Genomic DNA, 25761 nt, shown 5'->3' on the forward strand with positions numbered 1-25761 from the left:
TTTCTTCTTCCTTTTTTTTTTTTTTTTTTTTTTAAGGAGTGGTCTAGGTGTTGATTGGGCTGAAATTGCACACAACTAAAAACAAAACCAACCCCGTCCCACACACCACCCAAACAAAAACCTTCCATATGTATCCGGAAGCCACTTTACTACTTCCTGATTTTTAAACTCAACAGTTACATTTTTAAAGAGACACTGCACTGTGGAATATAAACATGTGAAATCTAAATACAAAATATAATGAAGCCCCTTGAACCAAGTCATGCAATGAGAAAATTTTAGGGCAGCCAGGCACTTTTGACTTTTGAACTCTGTTTCTAGTTGTACTGCTGTTATTTGGTGGGTTTCGAGATGAGGCCAGCAACTTCCTAAGTGGCTTAGTTCACTCATTTTTAGAAGACACCCCTTATTCTCGTGTTTGCAGCATCCTTCTTATAAGGGGCTCAGGATATTTAAGCCTCAACACTGTCCAATACAGAATAGCATACAGTCTTTATGAATTACCAGTTTGAGATGGTGAAAGACAAATATTGCATACTTTTGTGTAAGCACAGGAAACGCCCTTTTGTGAGTCACTCTCCATGCAAACTGAAAGAGACGTATGATTACAGTGTGTGTCTAGGCCTTTCTAAGCCTCAAGCTTTGGGGACAATGAAGAACAGTAGAGGATGGTGGCTGGCACCAAGCACAGGTGACCAGAGAAATATCTTCTCAGTTTGGCTGCACTGTGGCAGCTCTTATTTTGGAATCTACTCTAGTATATGCCCAATCACGTTACTAACAAACCCTTTTATATCTTCAAAGTAGCTTTCTATACATGGTGGTCTTTATCTTCTTTGAAAGCCATTCATTAGAACACTCCCAGTAATCTGATTTTCCTCTGTTCTCAATTCCTTGCCTCCTCTGTTTTTCTAAAGTCCCATTCCTGACCTCTATTTCTATTAATACCTGTAGGATTCCTCTGTGGTCTCACTCCATTTTCTGGAACACATACTTATTTATGATTTCTCCCTCCCATCATCACAAAAACATCCCTAAACTTATACTTCTTCCAGAAAACTTCCTAAATGCAAGACTAGTCAAGATAACTTTCAACATGTACTTTCTAAAAATGCATTTTGTCACTTTGATTTAAGGGAATCTAAATCATTATTTCATTCGGTTTTTAATTTATGTCTGCAATATCTCTGCTGTGATCTGTCTTAGCTTGTAACTTTGTAGAGAGAGCAGGATGTGTCAAATTCATTTTGAGAATGCCTTTGTAGGGTGAAAATTTGTTGTTCACAGATCTCATATTTATTGAGCACCTACTATGTGCCAAGCACTGGACCAGCTTCTAGCATTACAGGGATGAACAATGTATGTTCACCACTGTGGAAATCATCAAAAGCAGTAGCTGTTTCAATAGAAGTAGGCATAATATGCAATGATGATAAAAACTCGGAAAACAAAAGTGACTCAGATCAGGCAACAGCCCTGCTGAAAATGTGGGTGGCCAGTGAAAGTTTCTAAGGCCTTTTGACTTGATGAAAGACTGTATTAAATTGAGTGTCAAGCAGATTTGACCCAGGAAATAATGACCAGTGAACAATAAGCAGAGCCTGATTGATTTCTACTTCCTGCATTGCTTAATAATCCTTTTAAAAGTGTTATTGTAGATGCCCTTGATTAGGGAAATGCATTTCCATTTTCTGAGCTTTAGGGTCTAAAACTGTGTTTGCTTTCTTGCTTTGTTCTTGGTTGGATCCTTCATTTATCGGAACAATACTAACAAATGGCTCTTTCCTCAATTTCTCAGGTATATGAGTAGCAGGGTAACTCAGACTTAAATTGCCTTTTCACTATTTTTTTCTTGCTATGCATGCACATGCAAAAACATCCACCTTCAGACTTTTTACTGGCACATCGCGGAGGAAACTTGAGTGTCGGTTTAAGTCTGCGTAACTGAGACCATAGCTCTGTGGCTTTCACTGCACTTCCCAGTGCTGAGTAGACTGCTGGGATTCCACAAATAAATAATAAAAATAATAATGATTTTTCAAGCATTTGGAAATGCTGAGTTGAAAGGTGTGGTGTAAGTGCAATGTTTTATTGTGAAAGTGGTAGCTCACGCATTATCTGCTCCTAATGGAGGGCGGCAGTAATGGAGAGGGAGGCACTTACGCCTCTAGACCGGGGTCCCTGAAGGCGGGGTGGGGCTCGGTTGGGCACTGTGGTAACACTTACTGTACACAGGAACTGCTTCCTTCCAGTCTAGCAAGAAGGTATGAGAAGAGTCATGCTGCTGCTTGTTCCCCTAAACCTTACAAAGTCATCATTGTTTCATTCCCATAGAGGATGTGACTGAAAAATCATACTGGAAGAATACTCCAGACTTAAAAATATTAATTTAGGTTTTAGTTTGGGGCTCAAATAAATACATCATTGGTACGGGGCATGTCAGCAGCTTGGATGTGAATATACCCTGTGTGTGTGATATGGACCGAGTTATCCCACCCGACCCCACCCCAGTTTATATGATAAGGCACTAGCTACTGTTAGCTCAGAATGTGACTGCATTTGGAGATTGGATCTTTCAAAAGGTCATTAAGTTAAAAATAAGGCCATTAGGGTGGATTTTAATCCAATCTGACTGATGTCCTTATAAAAAGAGGAAATTTAGACATGCAGAGAGGCACCAGGGACACGAAAGCACAGAAGAAAAACCATGTGAGGGTAAAACAGCAAGAAGGTGGCCGTGCGCAAATCAAGGGGAGAGACCTCAGAATAAAGCAAACCTGCTGATATCTTGACCTTGGACTTCCAGCCTCCAGAAGTATGAGAACATAAATGGCTGCTGTTGAAGCCGCCTGGTGCGTGGTATTGTGTTATGGCTGCCCTAGCAAACGGACGCAGTCTGGGATTATCCAGACTTCAGATTCACATTGAATGCTGCAGTATAATATAGAAAAAAGACACACATTTTTTTTATTCAGTATAATCTGAATGCTTTTCCAGCTAACTTCATAACTTTAATTATAAAATGAACATAACCTGTGTCAAATTATGAATATGTTAACATATTGAATGGGGACAAGAAAAATAAGCACCAGATTTAGACTCCATAGGCATTTGAAGGTAGAGTAAAAAAATCTGGTTTCCTTGACCACATTGTCATAATATGCATATATAACAGTTTATTGAATCCAGGCTGTGTAGACAACCAGAAGAACTCTGGCTCCATACTATTACAATGCATGCCCACAACAAAGACTCGTGGAGTACAGCCCCGTTCATTCGATCTCTCTAAGCCTGACCAACATGAGAGCTGAAAGCCTTACCTCTGTCTAAAGTGTATCTATGTAGCCATCCATAAGTTATTAACTGGCCTGCCTGGGCTCTGCTGCTGAAAATATTAATATATTCAAATATTCTAGCTAGTGCAAAAACCAGTATATCAGATAAATGCATTAATATCTTTCTTAAAAGAACCTGATGTTATTTTTTAAAAGTTTCTTGCTTTTTCCTTGGACTCCCACTGAAATCTAGGTGATATATGGCCTAATAAGGTAAAGTGGCCATCAGGTACCAAAGTGCAGGATTGACTGTATCCATAAAACTCTGTTTATTGTACTTGAAATACAACACTCATTCGTGTGAACTGTAGGCTGAGTACTGTTCATCACCTCCAATGGCAGAAATGTTTTCTTTTTACTTTCTTAGACATTTTACCCAGTGGGAATGATATATCCTCTAACTGCAGATGAGGCTACCTCTACCCTATCAATATTCTCACCTCATCCTAAAGGCTGGCTCTTTTGCATACAAGTACAGCCTCATTGGAGTTGGAAGGCAAAGCTTTGCTGAGAACCAGCAAGCTGAGTGGAAAGGCTGGAGAAATTAAAGCAGTGATGGAGGGGGTATCTGAGACTTATCCCTTTAGATCACTGCTCTGTGTCTGTGGATCCCAAGTTGAGATATATATATCTATATAGTGACCAGCATTTGTGCTATCCAGGTTTGCCTTTTGCTATTGGCTGCACTTAAGGCCCTTTATCAATGACAGCGAACAAAGTAGGTGGTCTTCTACCTCTTTCTTGCAGCAGCAAAAAAAAAAAATAGTGACATAATTTTTCACAGCCTGAAATAATTGTGGAGGTACAGATACTGGTTAGGTTCACTATGAATTATTAGTGGAAAAGTGGGTCTCAGAAGTACGTTACATGTGAAATATTTTTCGTCACTTGAACATGTGCCGTCCAGAGCTGGCCCTGTTCTAGCCGTCACAGGGAACAAACATTTCACATTCACAGATGCTCCCAATTTGGTGCGGTTTGGAGTGTAATTTAGATCAAACGTCTCCATGTAAATGAGTCAGGGTTTCTTAATTAGGTGCCTCTAAAGCAAAACCTTGGACCACATCAGTAGGTGTGGGTGTGGTACCCACAATACTGGAATCTTTCCTATAGACCAGGCTCTCAGTATCATTCAAATAAAGCTTTTTTTTTTTTTTGGTTGTTTTTTTCAGGCAGAGTAATAAATCTGCAGATGGCATAGACAGAAAGACGCTACTTCAGAAGAGCTGTCTAAAAACACTGCCTCTTTGGCAAATGCCTTAAAGTAGGTCATTCTGCTGTGATTTAGCTTTTTCTTTAGAATTGATTGCCAGCTTTTTGTTCCCATTACAAGTAGGGTGCATTCCAGTCCACAGACTTGTTCTTAATTTTTCCAACTGGTATTTGTTTACTAGGATTTGCAGATCTTCATATGAAAATGGCCAATACCCTGTCACAGTACTAATCATGCACTTGACCACAAAGCGAAATGGATCCTGGTGATAATCTGGCAATGCTGAAATATTAAATGCCTTAAACACTCCGTCTTCCCACAGCAAAACTGCATTGATTTATATGGGTAGGTTTGTTGAAATAATTGTCCCATCTTTTATACATGTGCAAAGAAGAGGTGACAGGATGTAAATGGAAAACTTTTACAAGCCATATAGCTGTTTGTATAGATATTCAGGTTATCTGCTTTTATACTTGTCATTGTTTGTGTTTTTTATAGGGGGAAAAATCATTTGGTCCCATTTCCCCATCGAGGCTTCGGGATTTACCGCTGAACCCCCGCCGGCATTAATGAGTTACCTGCATAAATTCCCTGGCAATCGATGGGCACATAGACCTTGTTTTGTTATATTAATTATTCCTCACAGAACCTTGACACTGACATTAAATGAGGCCTTAAAAAATCTTGATGAAGGTCTTAAGGTATCTTTTACTGTTCAAATATTAGCATTGCAAAAACTATGTCTAAGGCATTATTCATTTTGTGGAACCACAGGGAAGGAGGGGAGGGGTTGTGATAAGAAGAAAGGAAGGGCACAGGAAGTGAACTCTCTGGTCTTAACTCTTTATTGCCTAGGGGCCAGTTTTCTGAGAACAAGTTATAATCCTCAAAGTGTGATAATGATGTGATAATAAATGTTAAAATCATAATGAATTAAAAGAGCGGACTACGTTGTTTTCTCCAGATTGGTGTTGAATATGGTGTCTTCTCCACAGGCCAAATTTGTCTTGGCAAATTCTTGGTGTTTTCAGGTGAATTCCAAAATGTCAGTTAAAAAGACACAAAGAAGTGGGCTTTGGAGAGGCAGTGGAGATATTGGCTAGGTATGTCACAAGACTGACTGCTAAGTGTGTCCTTAAGAAACAGGCTATGAAAAAAGGTTTTATGTGCAATTTTCTTTCATTCCCAATAAAACTTCTTTTACTTAGATGGAGTATAGAAGGTTCTGATTAAGCAAATGCTCCGGTCAAAAACACTTATATGTGGATTAACAGTAATCAAACAACAAAATTAATATTAAAATTACAATGGACAAAACGTTGTTATCCTTCGGTAATTCACAAGGAACTTCTGAATCGTGAAGCTCTCCTGAGGAACTTGAGTTACCTCTGTGCTAGAGTGTGGTTATTAGATAAGTGGATGGGAGTTATTAGACATTTCTCACTGAAATTTCTGTGAAATAGCAGCAAATTGAAATGTTTTTGGATCCTTTTGGAGCAGAAGTTGTGTACTGAATTATTATTTGATGATGCTCTTCAGGCTCTTACAATGCTGATCATTGTGAATTTACTTTCTAATTTTTTTTCCTTTGCTGGCTAGTTATTCTTACTATGTTTGTCTCAAAGTTGTGTTTAACTCCATCCTTTCTTCAGGGGCTCTGAACGTGCTTGGTAAATGCATGCACTTTCATGGTTTGAAATATTCCTCTAAAAACCTAATTCCCAAACCTACATTTCCTCCTTTAACATCACACCTCCACTCACCCACTTGCTAAAATGATTTGTTAAATACCTCCTATTGTTTGACTCTCTACCAGTTCAATGGCACACTACAAGGTCCAGGAAAAAATGATTTCTGCTCTGAAGGAATTAAAGTTAACCCACATACGAGGAAGGATTAATTTTACAGCAGGTGTAGTACAGCTATCTGTGGTTGCAGTCAGCCTGACGGGGCGGTAAGAAACAACTTCATCTCTTTGATGATTTAGAGTTTATAGTGGGCTTTCATTCACATGTAACTGAATTTTCTAAAAGTCCTTTGAGGTATAGGTATTGTAACAGAAGAGGAAACCGACACTCAGAGAAGTTGTTATCCAAAGTGACACTGTTAGAGTCATAAAACTAGGATGCAAACTTGGGTTTTCTGCTTCTGAATCCAGTGCCTCTCCACTCCATCTACTGGATTTAATGTAAGATCAAGTTTCTCTGCTTGGGTTTCCAATTGCACCAAACTTGAATAACAGTATATACTCTTAGCTTGTACTTTCTTTATGTTATTAGATCACACACACACACACACACACACACACACACTCACGAAGGTAGATAAATTCGGTATTATCTCTACAATGAGATGAAAAAACAGTGGCTGAGACGTGAAGTGACGTGCCCGAAGTCACCGTGGAAGCTCACACTCAAGCTGCGGCTGGAGCCCAGTTTTTTAGATTCTCTTAAGCTATCAGAGGCAAATGCACACAGCACTGTCCACCCACAAATACTGCTTTCTAATTAAATTGGCAACTGGATAATTTACATATTTTTTCTCTGTGTCTACTCTTGTTCACCTAGAATCTATTATCAACAGAGTGATCCTTTAAAACAGAAGTCAGTTCATGCCATTCCTACTCAAAATGCTGTAACTGACTTCCCTTTTTAACCTGCATGAGGGCAAGGATGGTTTTTGTTAAGTTGACTGATGTGTGATAAGCTCCTAGAACAGTTCCTGGCATACAGTAGGTGCTCAGTAAGAGTACACAGGTGACCTGGTTTTATCAGTGGCATCACCACTCTCTTAAATCTACAGATTGCACCCCCTGGCACTGTCTGAGACTCTTTCCAGTCCTTTCTGGAGGATCATATCAAAAGTACCAGCAAATACTCCTGACCTACTTCAAAGCCACTCTAGGAATTCCTCTCTTCCCACTGAGCTCCACAGCCAACACCAGAATAATTGCTTTGTAGTCATGTTAAGAGAACTATTGGCTTTCTGGCTTTGCTCCAGCCTCCTCCTTCAGCCCCTCCATCCCTAAGTTCATTTTACATAGGACCGATGGATAGGTTGTTTGAGATGCAGTGTGTCACTTAACGAGGGGGATACATTCTGATAAATTCATCATCAGGCAATTTCACGGTTATGTGAAAATCATAGGGTGTACTTACACAAGCCTAGAAGGTATAGCCCACTACAACCTAGGCTAGTGAGCCTAGACTATAAACCTGTACAGCATGTTACTGTACTGAATACTGCAGGCAGTTGTAACACAGTGGTATTTGTGTATCGAAATATAGAAAAGGCACAGCAAAAATTCAGTATCATCTGACGGGACCACCACTACATGTAAGGTCCATGATCGATGGATGTATCATTATGTGGTGTGTGACTGTACTGAAATACCAAAGCAGAAATTGCATTTTTCGGCTGCTCAGTAACCTGCCTTGGTTTCCTATAACCTGAGATGTCAGATTCCAAGAAACTTTTCTGCCAGTCCCACCCATAACCTGGCCCCACCCTGCACTCAAGTCTCTCCTTCTCCTTTGCCTCTGGCCACAGGACAGGCTGCTCACTCCTGCTTGGTTTTACTCCAGCCACTCCACGGAACATCCTTGTGCTTCCTAAATCCCACCAGCTCCACCTTTCACTGGAGACTTCTCAAGTCTTCCAGCCCATTTCTCCCCATTTGAATTACAGGCTGCACATACTGTTTAACAGTTAATTAGTCTCTTCTTTTTTTTTTTTTTTCCTTAAGTGCTTTTTTCCCTTCCTGTTACATTAGTAGCATTGCAAAGGCAAAACCTTAGACTTCCGATTTTATACTTTTATCTTCCCCACTTTCCTGAATGTAGGATAGAACACAGAGCAGGCATTCCATAGGCATACTTCATTCATTGGTGCTTACGGGCTGCTGCTTGTCTATATATTTTGCCATGCCAGCTTTAGGTAGCTGAACACTTCAAATGATACATTTTGAAGGATATCTTAAATTTATATATTGTTGGCAAGTAATGGCATTTTTTACAGCTATACTGATGAGGTATATATTAGGATAAATGTATACTTAAACTCCAGCCTTATCTAGTTTACAACATGTTTGCAGCATGTCTAAACGTAGAAAACCATACTGCACCCACCAGCGATTAATTGGGTCTTGCCGTGCGCATGTGTGTGTTTCTTTTCAAGCATCTAAAGTGAATTCTATCATTAAGAAGTCACAAAATATGTAGAAATTAGTATAAAAAGCATTTAGGAAATAACTAAAGAATACAAATTAATCTAACCAACAATTAAGTTTTTAAGGCTATTTTGAGGCTTTATTATGGAAGTCTAGGTAGCAGAGCAATAAACCATGTTTGCATAATATAAGTTTAAGCCTGTAATCCTAGCACTTTGGGAGGCCGACGAGAGTCGATTGTCTGAGTTCAGGAGTTTGAGAACAGCCTGGGCAACACGGTGAAACCCTGTCTCTACTAAAATACAAAAAATTAGCTGGGCGTGGTGGCAGGCGCCTGTAGTCCCAGCTACTCGGCAGGCTGAGGCAGGAGAATTGCTTGAACCCAGGACGGAGGTTGTAGTGAGCCAAGATCGTGCCACTGCACTCCATCCTGGGCGACAAAGCGAGACTCCATCTCAAAAAAAAAAAAAGGAAAAAGAAAAAAGTTTAAAAAGGTCCATGTTTTTCAACAACTTTGATTTTATTTTGCAAACATTTGAAGGAAAATTGTTACTCCCATCCTTATTCATAGGTTAAGCTCTGACAATCTGCATTCTGCCATCTTGTCTTCTCGATTCATCTTGAGAGTCAGACACTTGTGGCTCTTGCAGGTCCTGACAGACCACTGCTGGTATCCCCCTGCTACAGCACTACAGCTTGACACTTTGCAGAGTAGGCACCTCATTTATAAAGCACATTCAGAGACCAAGTTCTTTACCCTTTCTTCTCCCTATGGAAAAAGCCATTCTGAGAGTGGGTTTTGGATTGGATTATTATTTTGGACACTCCATGTTTCTGCTTCATTTAGTTCCTAGGACAAATGATGCAAACCTGATAATTCTGGGCATCAAATCCCATGTTAAAGTCCTCTTTCTTTTAGCGCAGACTTTGCTTTCTTGGTCACAGAGAACATCTTCCCTCCTCCTGTTTCTTGTCTTTAGATCCTGTTCTGAAAGTGTGGTCCACAGACCGTCGGCAACAGTGGCACCTTGTTCTCTGTACAGAATCTCAGGCCCCATCCCAGACTTCCTGAATCATAATTTGCATTTTTTAACAAGATTGCTAGGTGATTTGGTTTGTGAGCACACTGAAGTTTGGGAAGTTCTGAGCCTCTTTTAGGGATGCCCATGTAGCAGAAGTGCTGGCCACGGGACCGGCAGGCAGAGGAGACGTCACAGTTCCCATTGTCTACCACTTGACCCCCTCGATGCCCTCAATCATTCGAATCCCCTTTCGCCCTAGTACTTTAAAGTGTTTCCTGTGCTTGGTGAATGAGTCACACAGCACAGGTGCATCTGCGTCGATAGAGGGCAGTCTTTTTTTCTAGCAATTAGTTGACGCCATTAGGCTCTTCCGATGGGGTCTGGGTTGTGAGAGGCGAGGCCTTTCGTTGGGATGTAGGATAGCGGCCCTTACCACTTGTGGTCATTAAAGTTCCCGTGGTGCTTTTTGTGAGTGAAGGGATTGTTAACCTCGGCGTCCTGGCTGACTTCCAATCTGTGTAATTGCATGCAGCCTACCTAAGTCTGCTCTGTAGTTTCAATTAGGTAAAGTATTGTTCACTTCTTGTACTAAACTGCTGTGTTGTGTGGCTACAGACTGCTAATTAGCTGGTGTTTTTCAGGTAGCTGCGTTCATGATGAACAAAACGCTCTCTCTGGTCATCATCTTCCCCGCCTCCACTCTCCCCAGTATCCACAATCCTATATACAATTGCAGGCCAATTTTCTACATATTACCATTTCTTGGAAAAAAAGTGCTTTGGAACAGAAATTCCTAGTACACGACAATGAACATTTATTTAGATTCTCTATGTAGTCACCTGCTTCTAACCTTATCTAACCTATTATAGGGTGTGTGTCCGGGAAACCCATGCAGAGAATAAAAAGAATGTGACAACAGGTGGAAGAAATAGGCCTTCCTCTGCCAAGATGAAGGGTAAATTTCTGTGATTGCTAGGGAAGTATGAATTGCTTTAAGAGCTTGCCACTCCAGGAATTGGTTATTTTAAATGTGATATGAAAGAAGGATGAGGTCAGAGAGAGCAGGGCATGCATTTATTTCTTTTTTCCCACTAGTTAGAAAAATATTGTGGGACATGTAAACTAGCAGTAAAATGCCTTAATATCTCTGTGGGGAATATTTGGCCCTAAATAGGAAATGTGGCACCAGGAGAGAGAATGGAATTCCTTTCTGTTGACTTAAAAGTTAGCACCAAGGGAAGTACATGGCTCTGGAATGGCAGTTGGAAATGAAAGAAAAGTGGAAAAGATGGGTGAGCAGGAAGCCAAGAGGGCAGAGTTGCGAGGGCAGAGTTGTGCTGTTATCAGAGAAAAGATGTGTTTGAGAATGGAATTTTTCTGAGATGTGAAATGATTGCTATAAAGTGTCCAAATGGAAAAAAAATTCTGATTTAGGTATAACGTATCACTTTACATGCCTTTTCACTACGTAAGCAAATTTTATTTGTTTTAATGCCCAACAACAGATACACAGATTAATTAGACGAGAGTTCATTTGGAGCGATTTATCTTTTCGTATCCCAAACTCTATGGGAGGTAAATGAAAATCAATAAATGAAGTAAAGAAATGAGTGTACAAAATTGATAAAGGGAAGACTATGAAGAGGTGTCTATTGACCATCAGTTCATGGAGAGCAGGAAAAGACGTGTTTTCAGTGCCAGAGGACCAACCTATGTCTTGCCCACTCCTTACAGTGGTTCTGTCCCAACGTATTCTACTTGTCTCTTTGAAATGAGAAAGAAGAGAAGGGGTTTACTTAGTCCAGTGGAAGGACCGACTTAATGCCTGTTAAAAATAGGCTGGTTTACAAATTCCTGTTAGAAGAGGAGGGATATAGAGCCAGAAAATGGGGATTAAGAATGAGATTGAGGGATGTGAACACTCCCAGACGTGGCAAGGGAAGCTTCCAGATCCTAGAGCTTTATTGCTTTCCTGGTAAAAGTGTCTTCATTTCCAGCTCAGCATCTAGCACAAAGTAAGTACTCAACCTGTATTTGTTTCACGAATACATGGCCGGACAGATGATGTAGGCAACAATGTTTTGAATGTGAAGTAAGTTTTCAGAGTGACAGACAAGAGAAAGAATCTGAAGAGGATGATGAATATTGGGAGGAAAGGTAGAGAACAGTGGAAATATGTATGAGGAAACAGTTTAGTTAAAAAGAATGTGGGTAGGAGACAGAAGATCAGAAGAAATGACCAGAAATAAGATACAGGAACCTTTATACCAAGGGCAATAATGTAAAGCTTGTGAGTTCTGCATGTATTTTTAAACTTTCTTTTTACATATTAATGAATGGAGCTCGGGAAAAATTATAGACCAAAAAATGTCATTGAGGCAGAAACATAATAGGCTCAAAAATGCTAACCTTAAATTTGAGCTCTACTGTTTTGTAGCTACTTCCAAAAAAGATTTTTCCCAATGGCCTGACCAAGATAGCCCCTAACCTCCTTTCTTTGCCCCCTAGGAACTCTCATTCAAGTGAAGCCTAGGGTTTTAGTTATATACTGCTTCAAAGTCAAGTGTGGGTTGAGTCTGTTACTAGCCACAGACAAAATATTATTTATGGCTGAGATTTCCTCCTGTCCATTGCTCAACTCCAGTCTTTTCTCAGCCTAGACATTACAGTCTTGAAAACTGAAATCTCATATATAATATGCACTTTTTTCTTGCATGAGAAAAAAATCCCAACGACATGGAAATTTGCAGATACCCTGTGTTAAGTATTCCTGGATGTCACCCTGCAGCTCTAATTTCTGCTTTCTCCTCTGCATTCTGGGTACTGCTGCCGGACTTGTCAGCACCTTGTCAGTGCTTCCTGTTGCGTGGGCTACCATCGGACTCTGTGTTCTTAACAATTATCCATAAAAAACCCCAGAAGATCTTCACAATTAAAAAATATATATTAACAGGTAAAAAAAAAAAAAAAAAAGCCACTTTAAGAAATGCAGTTTCCTGGAGCGGGTGCTATGTGTAAATGCTGCACAGCCTTGACTAACTGCAGCATGGTCTCGTCTTTCCCAGCCCTGTGATGCTCTTTTGTTCATGGTGTGACAAGGATGTGGGGAGCCAATATGATTTAACTAAATAATACACAAATGTCAAGAACACTTTCATGTCTTGTGTATAGACCAGAATAAATGACTCGGATGGAATGTTTTGTTTTTCTTTTCAGGGAACAGCTCCACAGTTTACAAGGAGCTTTGCTGACAAGAAGTGGCTAAGAAATATTATTTAAAATAACCTATTTTAATGTAGGAGTAAATGGCTGAGGTTTTCACTTGGGTTCAAAAGACAGAGGTCTGGAAAGGAAGTTGACCGGCAGAAAGCAGTGAGGACTTAGGTTTGTCCTGGAATTCTTATGGGCAGTGGGGAGAAAAATAAGTCCAGTAAGAAATGAAAATGAGGAAACTAGTTTCTCAGAATTAAAGGTGAACTGAAAGGAATTGGCAGCTGCTGGGACATGCCAGCCAGAGAGGCCATGGTATCCGATACACGTGACAGACAGAGAGACAACAGCAATGCTCCCCAAACAACTCGCCTGAAGGGCTTGCCAGGAAGCCAGATGCTGCTTCTGGAAGAATATCTTCCGTGGTTGGGCATCTGGGTTCAGTGCTTTCCATTTAAAGAGGAGAAAGAAGGTGATAAAAGGCAGCACCATTACTGCCTTCTAAAAAAACGTGCTCTTTCTAAGTATATATACGCAGGCATGCACGCGCACACATACACACACACGCAAGCATTAATAAATGTTGACATGGAAACTGTTTGTAAAAAGAACCCCTAAAAATGAAAGTCTTCTTTTTAGATAGAATGTAGTAGAGGCAGGAAAGTGGGGAGGCTGAGAAGACAGACACTAAGAAAACCCCTTCTATAAATATAAGGGCTCACTAATTAATTAGGATTAATTAGGTAATTTTATTTAAAAGGCTGGGATTATATCTGGTGTTCAATTAGAAAAAGGGAGTCTGAGGGATTGGCCTGTGCCTCTATCACAGTTGGCTCAGCTTTCTCACTCTTTGTTTTACCATCCCTCCTTCCCTGGAAACACAATCGAGTATTGGTATTGGCAAGAAAGCAGAGTGTGGTTTAGTGGACTGGAAATCAGGTGACTTGAGGTCTGCTTGATTTTTTTTCTCCCTTCCACTTTGAAGTTTGCTCCATAAAACAAGGGAACCAAATTTCTTTATACACTTAAAAGCAGAGGGCAAGCTTTTTAAATCAAGGTGATTTTTTTTTTCATCAGATGCTAAATAATTCAAGGTAGTATGACAAAATTGGATCTCAAATGATGGACAAGTAAGCTGGGGTTGACCTGATAGGAGCTAGAAGTGGTAGAAGTTATTTACTAGTGAGAATTATGACAGAAGATGTAAAAATAAATTTTTGTATTTCAAATTTTGCTACTAATCCCAGATAATCAAGAAACCAGAGAAACTGGCAATCTTACTACGTATTGCAGTAATTGATCTAACAGGCTCCACCCATCACTGATGGGTGGTCACAGGTTCCCTGACTGAGTCTCCCTTGGTGTGGCCAACCTCTTTCAGAACTCGTTCATTATAGTGCTTGCACCCTTTTAACATGCAGTCTTAGTATTAACAGTGTCTCTTTTTTCCAGCTTTTAAGTTCAGGAGTAACTATGCAGGATATGCAGGTTTGTTATGTAGGTAAATGCGTGCGATTGGTGGTTTGCTGCACAGATTTTCCCATAACCTAGGTATTAAGCCCAGCATTCATTAGCTGTTCTTCCTGATGCTCTCCTTCCTCCCATCCACACCCCACCACCTTCCAATAGGACCCAATGTGTGTTGTTTGAAAGGATTCCCTATTTAATAAATGGTGCTAGCTAGCCACATGCAGAAAATTGAAACTGGACCCCCCCCTTCTTTATACCATATTTAAAAATAAATTCAAGATGGATTAAAGACTTAAATGTAAAACCCCACACTATAAAAGCCATAGAAGAAAATTTAGACAATATCATTCAGGACATAGACATAGGCAAAGATTTCATGATGAAGATGCCAAAAGCAATGGCAACAAAAGCAAAAATTGACAAACGAGATCTGATTTAAACTAAAGAACTTCTGCACAGCAAAACAATCTATCATCAGAGTGAACAGAAAACCTAGAGAATGGGAGAAATTTTTGCAATCTCTCCATCTGACAAAGGTCTAATATCCAGCATCTATAAGGTACTTAAATGAATTTACAAGAAAACAACCCCATTAAAAAGATTATTATTATTATTTTTACAATCAGAAGAGCTCTGCTTCTTTGTCAGGATGAAAAGAAGAGTATCAGGTGAGGGGAGATAAACTTGAAGGAAGAATTTGCTTACCCATACTCTTAAGATAGAATATTCCCTAGTAATAGTCTGAAAATACCAAGTTTCTAAGATTCCAGGTGATATGGTTTGGCTGTGTTCCCACCCAAATCTCAACTTTAATTGTATCTCCCAGAATTCCTGTGTCTTGTGGGAGGGACCCAGGGGGAGGTAATTGAATCATGGGGGCTGGTCTTTCCCATGCTATTCTCGTGATAGTGAATAAGTCTCACAAGATCTGATGGGTTTATCAGAGGTTTCTGTGTTTGCATCTTCCTCATTTTCTCTTGCCTCCACAATGCAAGAAGTGCCTTTCACCTCCTGCCATGATTCTGAGGCCTCCCCAGCCATGTGGAACTGTGAGTCCAGTTAAACCTCTTTTTCTTCCCAGTCTTGAGTATGTCGTTATCAGCAGCTTGAAAATGGACTGACACAGTAAATTGGTACTAGTAGAGTGGGGTGTTGCTGAAAAGATATCTAAAAATGTGGATGTGACTTTTTACTGTGTAACGGGCAGAGGTTGGAACAGTTTGGAGGGCTCAGAAGAAGACAGGAAAATGTGGGAAAGTTTGGAACCTCCTAAAAACTTGTTGAATGGCTTTGATAAAAATGCTGATAGTGATATGAACAATAAGGTACAGGCTGAGGTGGTCTCAGATGGAGATAAGGAACTTGTTGGGAACTGGAGCAAAGATAACTCTTGTTATGTTTTAGCAAAGAGACTGGTGGCACTCTGCCCCTGCCCCTAGAGATTTGTGAAACTTTAAAACTTGAGAGAGATGACTTAGGGTATCTGGTGGAAGAAATTCCTAAGCAGCAAAGCATTCGAAAGGTGACTTAGGTGCTGTTAAAAGCATTCTGTTTTAAAAGGGAAACAGAGCATAAAAGTTCAGAAAATTTGCAGCCTGACAATGCAGTAGAAAAGAAAAACCCATTTTCTGGGGAGAAATTCAAGCCAGCTGCAGAAATTTGCATAAGTAGCAAGGAGTCTAATGTTAATCCCAAAGACCATGGGAAAATGTCTCCAGGCTATGTCAGAGACCTTCATGGCAGCCCCTCCCATCACAGGCCCAGAGGCCCAGGAGGAAAAAGTGGTTTTATGGGCTGGGCCCAGGGTCCCTGTGCTATGTGCAGCCTAGGGATATGGTACCCTGCATCCCAGCCACTCCAGCCATGGCTGAAAGGGGCCAACATAGAGTTTGGGCTGTGGCCTCAGAGGGTGGAAGCCCCAAGCCTTGGCAGTTCCCATGTGGTGTTGAGCCTGTGGGTGCACAGAAGTCATGAATTGAGGTTGGGGAATCTCTGCCTACATTTAAGATGTATAGAAACACCTGGATGCCTAGGCAAAAGTTTGCTGCAGGGGCAGGGTTCTCATGGAGAACTTCTGCTAGGGCAGTGCAGAAGGGAAATGTGGGGTCAGAGTCCCCACACTGGGGAACTGCCTAGTGGAGCTGTGAGAAAAGAGGGCCACCATCCTCCAGACCCCAGAATAGTAGATCCACCGACAGCTTACACTGTGCGCCTAGAAAAGCTGCAGATACTCAATGCCAGCCTCTGAAAGCAGCCAGGAGGGAGGCCGTACCTTGTAAAACCACAGGGGCAGAGCTGTCTAAGACCATGAGAGCCCACCTCTTGTATCAGTGTGACCTGAATGTGAGACCTGGAGTCAAAAGAGATCATTTTGGAGCTTTAAAATTTGACTGCCCCACTGGATTTTGGACTTGCATGAGACCTGTAACCCCTTTGTTTTGGCTGATTTCTCCCATTTGGAATGGCTCTATTTACTCAATACCTGTACCCTCTTTGTATCTAGGAAGTAACTAGCTTGCTTTTGATTTTACAGGCTCATAGACAGAAGTGACGTGCCCTGTCTCAGATGAGACTTTGGACTGTGAACTTTTGGGTTAATGCTGCAATGAGTTAAGACTTTGGGGGACTGTTGGGAAGGCACGATTGGCTTTGAAATGTGAGGACATGAGATTTGGAGGGTCAGGGGTGGAATGATATGTTTGGCTGTGTTCTCACCCAAATCTCAACTTGAATTGTATCTCTGAGAACTTCCATGTGCTACTGGAGGGACCCAGCGGGAGGTAATTTGATCATGGGGGCTGGTCTTTCTTGTGCTTATTCTTGTGATAGTGAATAAGTCTCACGAGATCTGATAGGTTTATCAGGGGTTTCCATTTTTTCTGCTGCTTCATTTTCTCTTGCTGCTGCCATATAAGAAGTGTCTTTGCCTCCTGCCATGATTCTGAGGCCTCCCTGGCCACATGGAACTGTAAGTCCAATTAAACCTCTTTTTCTTCCCAGTCTTGGGTATGTCTTTATCAAAAGCATGAAAACGGACTAATACTCTAGGCTTATGAAGTTGATCTTATCTGGAACCACTCACTGGCTATTAGATTATCATCTTGTTCAATGAAGTAATGAGATTCCATTTGTTCAACAAAAATTATTGAGTATCTGTAATAGTAGTACATGGTACTAGGGGATATAGCAGGAATCAAAATGACACAAATTTCTGCCCTTCTGGAGCCAGTGCTCTAAGAACAGAAGAGGCCAGGTTAGTTCTTTATAATTTCCATTTTCATCAGTATTTTCAGGATATGGCTATGCTATAGAATATCATTTTTTTTCCCTGCTAGATTATATTTATTCCTGTGTTTTTTAAAAAGCTGAAGGGTGAAGGCAAGAACAGTAGCTGGTCATTGTTATAAATTCTGCCCAATGTCTGGTTAAGCTGAGGTTATTCTAGGTGTTCCTTTTGTAATGAGTAGTTTTAGTCACAAAATATATCTTTGCTCTTGCCAAATGTTTTCTTCTATTAACATGCATGCCATTCTTAGACTCTTTTCCTGGTATCTCTTTCTCTGACCACCCATTCAATGTTAGAAGTCTCTAGGAATCTGTCCTTGACTCTCTTCTGGGTTCACATGGTCCCTTGGAGGTATTCATGACCTTACCCCATTGCCATCTTTAAACCAAGGACTCCAAAATTTGGCCCTAGATCTCAATCACCTTTCTTGCATTCTCAACATATATTTCTTATTCTCAACCGGATTTTGCTAATAGAATATAACAATGAGCAAGTCACATTATGTTAACAAAATTTCTGCTTTTTTCATGACTCCAATTTGGTCCTTTTCCTATGTGAAATGTAAGTTAAGGATATCACCATTCGGCTAATTCAAAATCTGGGTGCCCTCCTGGAATCCTTTGTCTTCCTACCTCTCGTATGTACTTGGTGCACATGTTCTGTTGCATCTACCTCTTCAATGCCTCTTGTATCCATCCCTTTCCCCCTTTCTCCCTATCGCTCCCTTAGCTGGGGATCTCTAGCTTGGACTACTATAGCAGCATCTTCACTGTTTTCCCTACTTCTGGTGTTGCCCTTCTACAAACTGTCCTTCACTCTTATAAAAACTGTGGTCTTTATGAATACAAATTTCATTACCTTACCTCTCCACTTCAGATCCTTCAGTGATTTTCCTAATGTCTACAGGTTTTTTTTGTTTTTTGTTTTTTTGTTTTTTTGGTTTTTTTTAGACATGATCTTGCTTTGTTGCCTAGAGTGCAGTGGCAACATCATAGGTCACTGTAGCCTCCAACCTCCTGGGCTCAAGTGATCTTCCTGTCTCAAGCACTTGAGTAGCTGGGACTACAGATGCATGCCATAGTGTCTGGCTAATTTTTTAATGTTTTGTAGAGATGAATTCTCACTATGTTGCCCAGGCTGATCTGGAATTCCTGAGCTCCAGCAATCCTCCCTTCTCAACCGCTGAAAGTGCTAGGATTAAATGAGTGAGCGACAGTGCTTAGTCTACAGAAAGAATTTCAAGCTCCTTATCAGACTGTATGGTGTTCTTCACAATTTAACTTGTTTAGAACATTCGAGGCTCATAATCTGCCACTGTTTATTCTTTTCATAATTCTGAATTCTCTAATCCTTCCAGAGGACTCGCCATTTCTTTACCACATTGCAGTTCTCTTCCATGTTCTTGTACAGAGTATTGTCTCTCCCTGTAGTAGGTCTGTCGTCTGCCAAGCCAACATCCTTAAAGATAGCTTGTTTCATGTCCTCTGGGGGGCATCCTTGGATTTTCCTAAGCTAAAGTTCAGCTGCTGCCTAGAATTTTCATAGCATTTTAGATATTACATCATATTTATTATAATTGTTTACTAATTTATCTGCCTCAGGAGATGATAAGATGTGTGAGGGTAGGAATCCTCTTTATGCCTTTAACATTGAGTTGAAGGGTCAGCAATGTTTTTCTGTGAAGGGTCAGATGGTAAATATTTTTGACCTTATGTACCTTGTTGTGACTCATTGTGACCTCTTGCCATTGTAGCATGAAAGCAGCCATAGGCAAAACATAAACACATAGATGTGTGTTTCAATAAAACTTTATTGACAAAAACAGAAGGCAGGCTGAGTGTGGCCTGTGGTCCACACTTTTCCAACTCCGGATTTTGTTCACGCCTGGAATATAGCAGGCACTCATTTGAGACTTCCAGAAGGAATTCGTAGGTAGAATTTTACAGTTACCAAACATTTTCACAAATATGAATTTATTTGACTTAATTCACACCTGAACAAAAGAGATGGGTATAGACTTTGAAAGATTTTCTTAATGTTGTATGGTTTCTAAGGGCTGATATTGGGCCCTGAGACTACATCTGATTCCAAATTCTTTCCATTAGGTTAAAGGCCAAGATTCATAGTAGAGAAGGGTGGGGCAACTTCAAAATGTTACCTCTCCTGAGGGAAATACCCTCTTGCCGTTGGCCATCACTTAACAATAGAGGCAACAATGATAGATGGGACGGTAGCAACTTTAGGTTTTGTTGTTTCCTATTTTTCAGTGGTAAATGTTACCATTCAAATGTTAAATCTAAAGATCTAAAGTAGTAATTTCACTCCCGTCTTAAAACCTTATCTCCCACAGCCTTCCTCTAGAACAAGGAGGCACTGCTGGAAGGATCATTGAACCTTAGTCCTCAGCTCACAAACCTTATAAATCCCATGCCAAGATGTCTCCTAAGTAGGTGACATTTTAATGGTTACTATGGGGAGTTGGGAACTATTGCTTCACCCTCGCAATCAGAGTAATTAATTTTCTTAACTACCAGGCCAAATTCTGCCATGGGAGTCCAGTTGAGAAATTTCAGGCCCATAGGAAGTACGTTAGCTCTTCAAAATGACTAGGGTGCCATTTCAAATACACAAGCAAAGGAGGTAGGAAGCTTCTGGCTTATTTCAAACAACTCACAACCCCTGCCCCACAGGAAAGGAGGGGGGGAAAAAAAAAGAGAGTAAAAGAAAATAATAATTTGCACAGGTTCCTCATTTTCCAGTAAAAATACCCATGTCTGCAAGTCTTTGGATATCAGGTATTGTGGTTGGGTGAAAGACCAAAGTGTACAGAAAAAGAATGGAATGCCAGAAGACAGCACAGAAAAACATACCGGGCTCAAAAGCACAGTGGAGCTGAGCATTCAGAGGCCTGGGTGGGAAACAGAGAGCGTCACCAGCATGGCCCCTGATGACCAGAGAGAACGGTGATGACTGTGGGCTTTGAAGTCCATTCTTTAACCATATCTAATTTCTCCCCACCAAAACATCAGAAATACCTACAGTGCCATTTTAAAGACAGGGTGGACGAGTTATTTTGTCTCCATTGTTTGTTTTCTGATACAACCCTTATATTTCTGGGTCATTATCATTTAAGTTGACATGCTTTTGTAGAATATTTTATTTAATATCCATGAAGACCACAGAGAAGCTTTAAATATCGGGTTACTTTCACAAAATAGCCCCAGCTCAACAGTTTCAACGAGGCATTCAATTGGCATTCGTCCATGAGATTTGTCTATTCAGCCATATCATTTTTTCACCTTGGAATTCTATGAACAGCTGGACAACTTTCTTAGAGTCAATGCAAAAGGGAAGATTTTAACTTTCCTTTCAACCTATTTTACAAAGTGCAAGTCTCCTATAATAATAATGTTTATTTGCACCTAAAATCTGCAGCTAATATATTCTTCCAAAGCTATTTTTAAAAATCAACAAATAACATTACTTCCTAAGTCATTACTAAAAGTTGCCCATTTCTAAGACATTTTGATTTTCTCTGAGTAATATGTACATGCATAATGTGTACATAAAAGTTCTTTTGAGTTCTTATCCCTCCTCACAAATTTGAGATTGTTTTGGCTTCCAAAATGCATGCCACAAAGGAAATCTGGCTAACTAGTTAAATTTAGCTCTGTGGGAAGACTTTATTTATTTTCTAAATTTTCCATAATTATGTATTATTTTTATCATGGAAATGAAAATGTGGAAAAAGACTTCAGCAATATCTAGAATACTTTACTAATAGTCATTACAACAAAAATTCTAGTACTTCCAAAGGGCAGCACCAGGCCTAGCTGGATATGTAGTTGATAAAATTCCAGGTGAATATGTAGTTGATAAGATTTTAGGAGTGTTTATATTGGTGACTGGGACATAGAGTATGGCCCTGCTGGCTTGAAAATCTCTTACTTACTAGGCTTTCATAAAGCTGGTGTTCTGTTTGTCTTGGCAGGAAATTCTGATCATGAAAATCACTCTGAGAAGTTATACAACAAAGCAAAAGAACTAGAAGTCTCCTAGGGAGACTCTTCTAACAGAGGAGGCTCTTCATAAGAGGCATAGGGAGACCTGTGCCTATTTCCAATTTCCTTATGCCTGCCCCAAAGGCAGGCAGACTAGATGATCACATTAGCAAACTATCACTTGGAGGGTGAAAAGAGTTGGAACTAAGACCAGGGGACAATATGCCAGCCAGGCTGACAGGGAGTCTGAGACAGAAAAGAGTGGGGATTGAGTATGAGAATGGGGGTGTGATATAGCTTGTCAAACATGTGAAATAGTCTCACTGGGACTCTGGGAAACTGGCTGAGTCAGGACAGTAAGGAAACTCAAGTTTTGGAAAAAGATCCTGAGGGTGGGATAAAGAATTTTCTGGAAATCAGGAAATTTAGCACTAATTTAGCCTGCACTGCCTTGGTAATTCTTGCTATATTTATTTCATTAATAATTATTTTATATTTCCCTCATTATAAAATAATACTGTAACAATACATGTAATATAATACATGTAAAAATAATACATTGATGTAAAATGTTTAGTACTTATGTGCTAAGTACTATGCAAGACTCTTCAAAAGCATTATTCATATACTCCTCACTACAGAAATAAGCTCTATTATAATCTCCCTTTGACAGATGACAAAATGGAAGCTTAGAGTTGAATTACTTGGCCAAGGTTACACCTCCAGTAAGTGGCAGAGCCAAGACTCGCATTCAGGTCAGCCTAACTTCAAAGTCTGGTTTCTTTGTTCCCTTAACCTCGAAGTCTCCTCCTATACCATTATTAGAGGGGAGAAAGAAACACAGGAACAAAACTCTCACAATCCAACAACTCAAAGAAAGGAATATTAACATTTTAGTAAAAATTTTTATAGTCTTTTCTACATTCACAACGTTTTTCCCATATTTATAATTATGCTCGCTTTGACTATGCAAAAGACTGTATCTCTGATTTTATTTAACATTTAACATAGCATTTCTCCAAGTTGAAGCAGAAAGAAAATAAAAACCATGAACTATACTTTACTAAGCCAATATGATGTATCCTGTTCTACATAACCCTCCCCTATCACTGAACGCTTACATTATTTCCAAATGTTCAGTGTTGCAAACAGTGCTGCCATGGACAATTTTATCTGCATAAACTTTTCTCCTCTATGTGACTGGTTTTAAAGGTATGACACTTTGAAAAGTCTGCATTCTCGAGATATGTTACATATACAGGTTTTCTGACATGTTGGCTGTCCATCCCAACCAGCAGCATACAGATGGCTTGATTAATACACACCCGCCAAAATCGGATTCACCCTATTTCATTAGTTTTCTACAACCTCGTCATCTTCTTTCCCATGTCTGTTTTTGGAAAATAGAGAAAAGGGCACCCTTCTAAACAATGTCTCATTTTGCTTTAAAAAGTAATGCTATCGGGGGCTATTTTCATAAGTACTCATCATTGAAATCGCAGACGTTTCTCTATGGCTGACTGGATATGGGAGACTAATGAGATAAGTGAAAACTGTGTGGACTTTTCCTTTTAAAAATCTCAAGATTTTGGCCATTTCTTTCCTTTTGACGTCCATAACTCCAATTGCAACTCCCCTGGGGCCTCCTGGGTTCTCTCCTCTTTCTACCTCTTTCATATTATACTCTGCTGTCAGATGACTCTTACATTAACACTGAGCACATCATGCAATTTTCTGGTTCATAAAAGGTTAATGATTCCCTAGTTATTATTTAACTTCTTTATTGGCTCTCAACCACCAACTACTACCCATCGGCAAGTAAACCATCGTGCTAGGTCCTCCTTCCCATTAACTTCATCTTCACTCTGCCTCTCTGCCTTTCCAAAGAGGCAGGCTATAGGAAAATGCATTTGACACTTGTATTTTATAGAGACAGTTTTGCCATTTATATGATGATTCAGAAGGTACCAGAGAACCTTCCAGGGCCTATCAGTGTAATGTCAATTTGTGAAAATGGCTATTAATAAAGGTTTCTGGCTGATGGGATCTTGAGATGATAGCTTATTCCGGATTCCTGGTCTTAAGTTATGATAGCAGATGCATAGAACTTGACCTTGAGTTTGATTAAGAATGAAGACTCTGGACTCTGAGACTAGTCAGCCTGTGCAGCCATTGGGCAACCTTATGCTTAATATCATCACAATCCTTTAAAAATTCTGCATCCACCTTCTAGTCCAACTGTGCTGCATTAAGCTTTCCCAGTTGATAGCTGATCTGCTTTGAGGAGTGCATTTAACTCAGAGCTCTGCAAAAATGGAGTGCTTTTCTGTTGACTGTAGAGTACGTAGGTCAAGTGGAATTTTTGGCACTTCATTACATTCCCTGACCCTTACTAAACAAACTTCAAAATATATATATTTGCAACAATTTGGAATAAACACTACATACAAGTGTTGATGATAGAACTACCAAATGCATCAAGACTAAGGAAAACATTCTAATGATTCTTTCAAACACGAATATATTTAAATTCCTGCTAAACAATCTTCTTATTTAGTCTTCTCAGGCTTTGATGACATGCCACGATTGGCTGTTTATCAAAAACTTAGCAAAAAAATGCTTAACAAGATACAATTATGTGCACACACTCATGCATAATTAAACCCAGTTTATAAATTGGTACAGGGTGAAATATAGTCATACCACCCAAGAAAGGTTGGTGGCTAGCAAGTAACACTTCTTCCCATGTATAATAATCAATCTTAAAATGTGAATACTGTGAAGTGGTATAATAATCTGATCTTAAATCTTAATTTAAAAATCTATTTCCATCTCTGTTGAACTAAATGAAAGTTCTAACAAGATTAGGAAATTAACTTGGATGTGAAAAACAGGACCAGGCATTAATGGTTAAAACTGGGATTATGTGGCCTGGACATGGACGATCGTCATCCTTTGAAGGTTTTTAACTAGAGATATTCTCTTCTGTGTGTTTTATTTATTTTATTTGAAGGAGGATTTAGCTGACTCTTAGTATCTTTATTTTATAGCTATTCCTTCAGTTGAAAGAAAACGGAATAATTGGGACAGAGTAATGGATATTTCTCAAGAACTCTAAGACTAGGTATTGCATAGCATTAAAGGGTATACTTTTCCATTTGTTTTATGACTTTGTCCAGTTAAAGTTACCGAGATAAGCACTCCAGTATTTACTTGTAACTTGAAACCACTTTCATGGTGTGTCTGGATCCTAAGGGAAAAGAATTAACATTTGAGGAATGCTTACCTTGTGCCAGGCATTTTATATGCATTATCTCATTTAATTCTCATAACCACAAGATATGGTTGATAGTATTTAATCCGATTTTACTTGCCTGAGATCATAATGGGAGTAAAGTATAGAAAAAGGATTTGACTCTAGGTCTCTCTTTGTATTTCTTTAAAGTCCAAGATCCTTTCACTAAACCACATTGGATTTCTCACTATAGCCAGTATGTGGGAGTGACAAGAAGGAACGCTGTAATAGTAAGAGCTTTTCTGAACTTGAAGATAAAGTTCCCCTTTGAGAGTAAAATAAGACAGAAAATGATATGATGAGCCAGATTAAAACATGTTCCCTAACGCAATGAACTGGTTTAGCAAGTTATGGACTGTGTATACCATGAAATACTATGACATCATTAGAATAAGATAAGTCTGTTCAATGAAATAGAAGTCTGTATAGGAGCTGCAAAATAGTTGTATAATTGCAATATAATGTACTTTAACATTAGAAGCAACCATACACACACATGTTTGCATGTGTTTAGGAACAGGTCAGGAAGGATACATACAAAAATGTTAGTTACTTCTGTTCAGCAGGCTAAGAGTGTCTGGTAGGCAGATTTCATTTTTTAAATGTAAATGCATCACTGTTGCTTAATTTTGGGGGGTGCAATTGCATGTATTACATTCACAATTAAAAATCATGTAATGGATTAGTTGAACAATCTGTAGGAATGACTCATCCCAAATTATGGAGTGATCGAGGAGTTTAAGGAGATTTAATCTCACAGG

The 25761-nt window shown here is 39.7% G+C and overlaps 2 protein-coding genes across 3 annotated transcripts in view; one reads left to right on the forward strand and one right to left on the reverse strand.

Annotated features, from left to right (window-relative positions):
- LOC126932656 (uncharacterized) overlaps window positions 1–25761 on the forward strand; it is a 262990-nt gene that overhangs the window by 167118 nt on the left and 70111 nt on the right. The gene's annotated exons all lie outside the window — the stretch shown is intronic.
- Window positions 1–25761, reverse strand: part of ARHGAP15 (Rho GTPase activating protein 15) — a 629043-nt gene that overhangs the window by 37668 nt on the left and 565614 nt on the right. The window contains exon 14 of one of the 2 annotated variants that reach the window (XM_050751742.1): window positions 1–24955. The exons of the other annotated variant lie outside the window; for it this stretch is intronic. Within the exon in view, the coding sequence (XP_050607699.1) occupies window positions 24826–24955 (130 nt within the window). The 3' untranslated portion in view covers window positions 1–24825. The remainder of the gene's footprint in view (window positions 24956–25761) is intronic. 2 annotated transcript variants of the gene reach the window in all.

Source organism: Macaca thibetana, chromosome 12, assembly GCF_024542745.1.
Source record: "Macaca thibetana thibetana isolate TM-01 chromosome 12, ASM2454274v1, whole genome shotgun sequence".
Classification (NCBI taxonomy): domain Eukaryota; kingdom Metazoa; phylum Chordata; class Mammalia; order Primates; family Cercopithecidae; genus Macaca; species Macaca thibetana.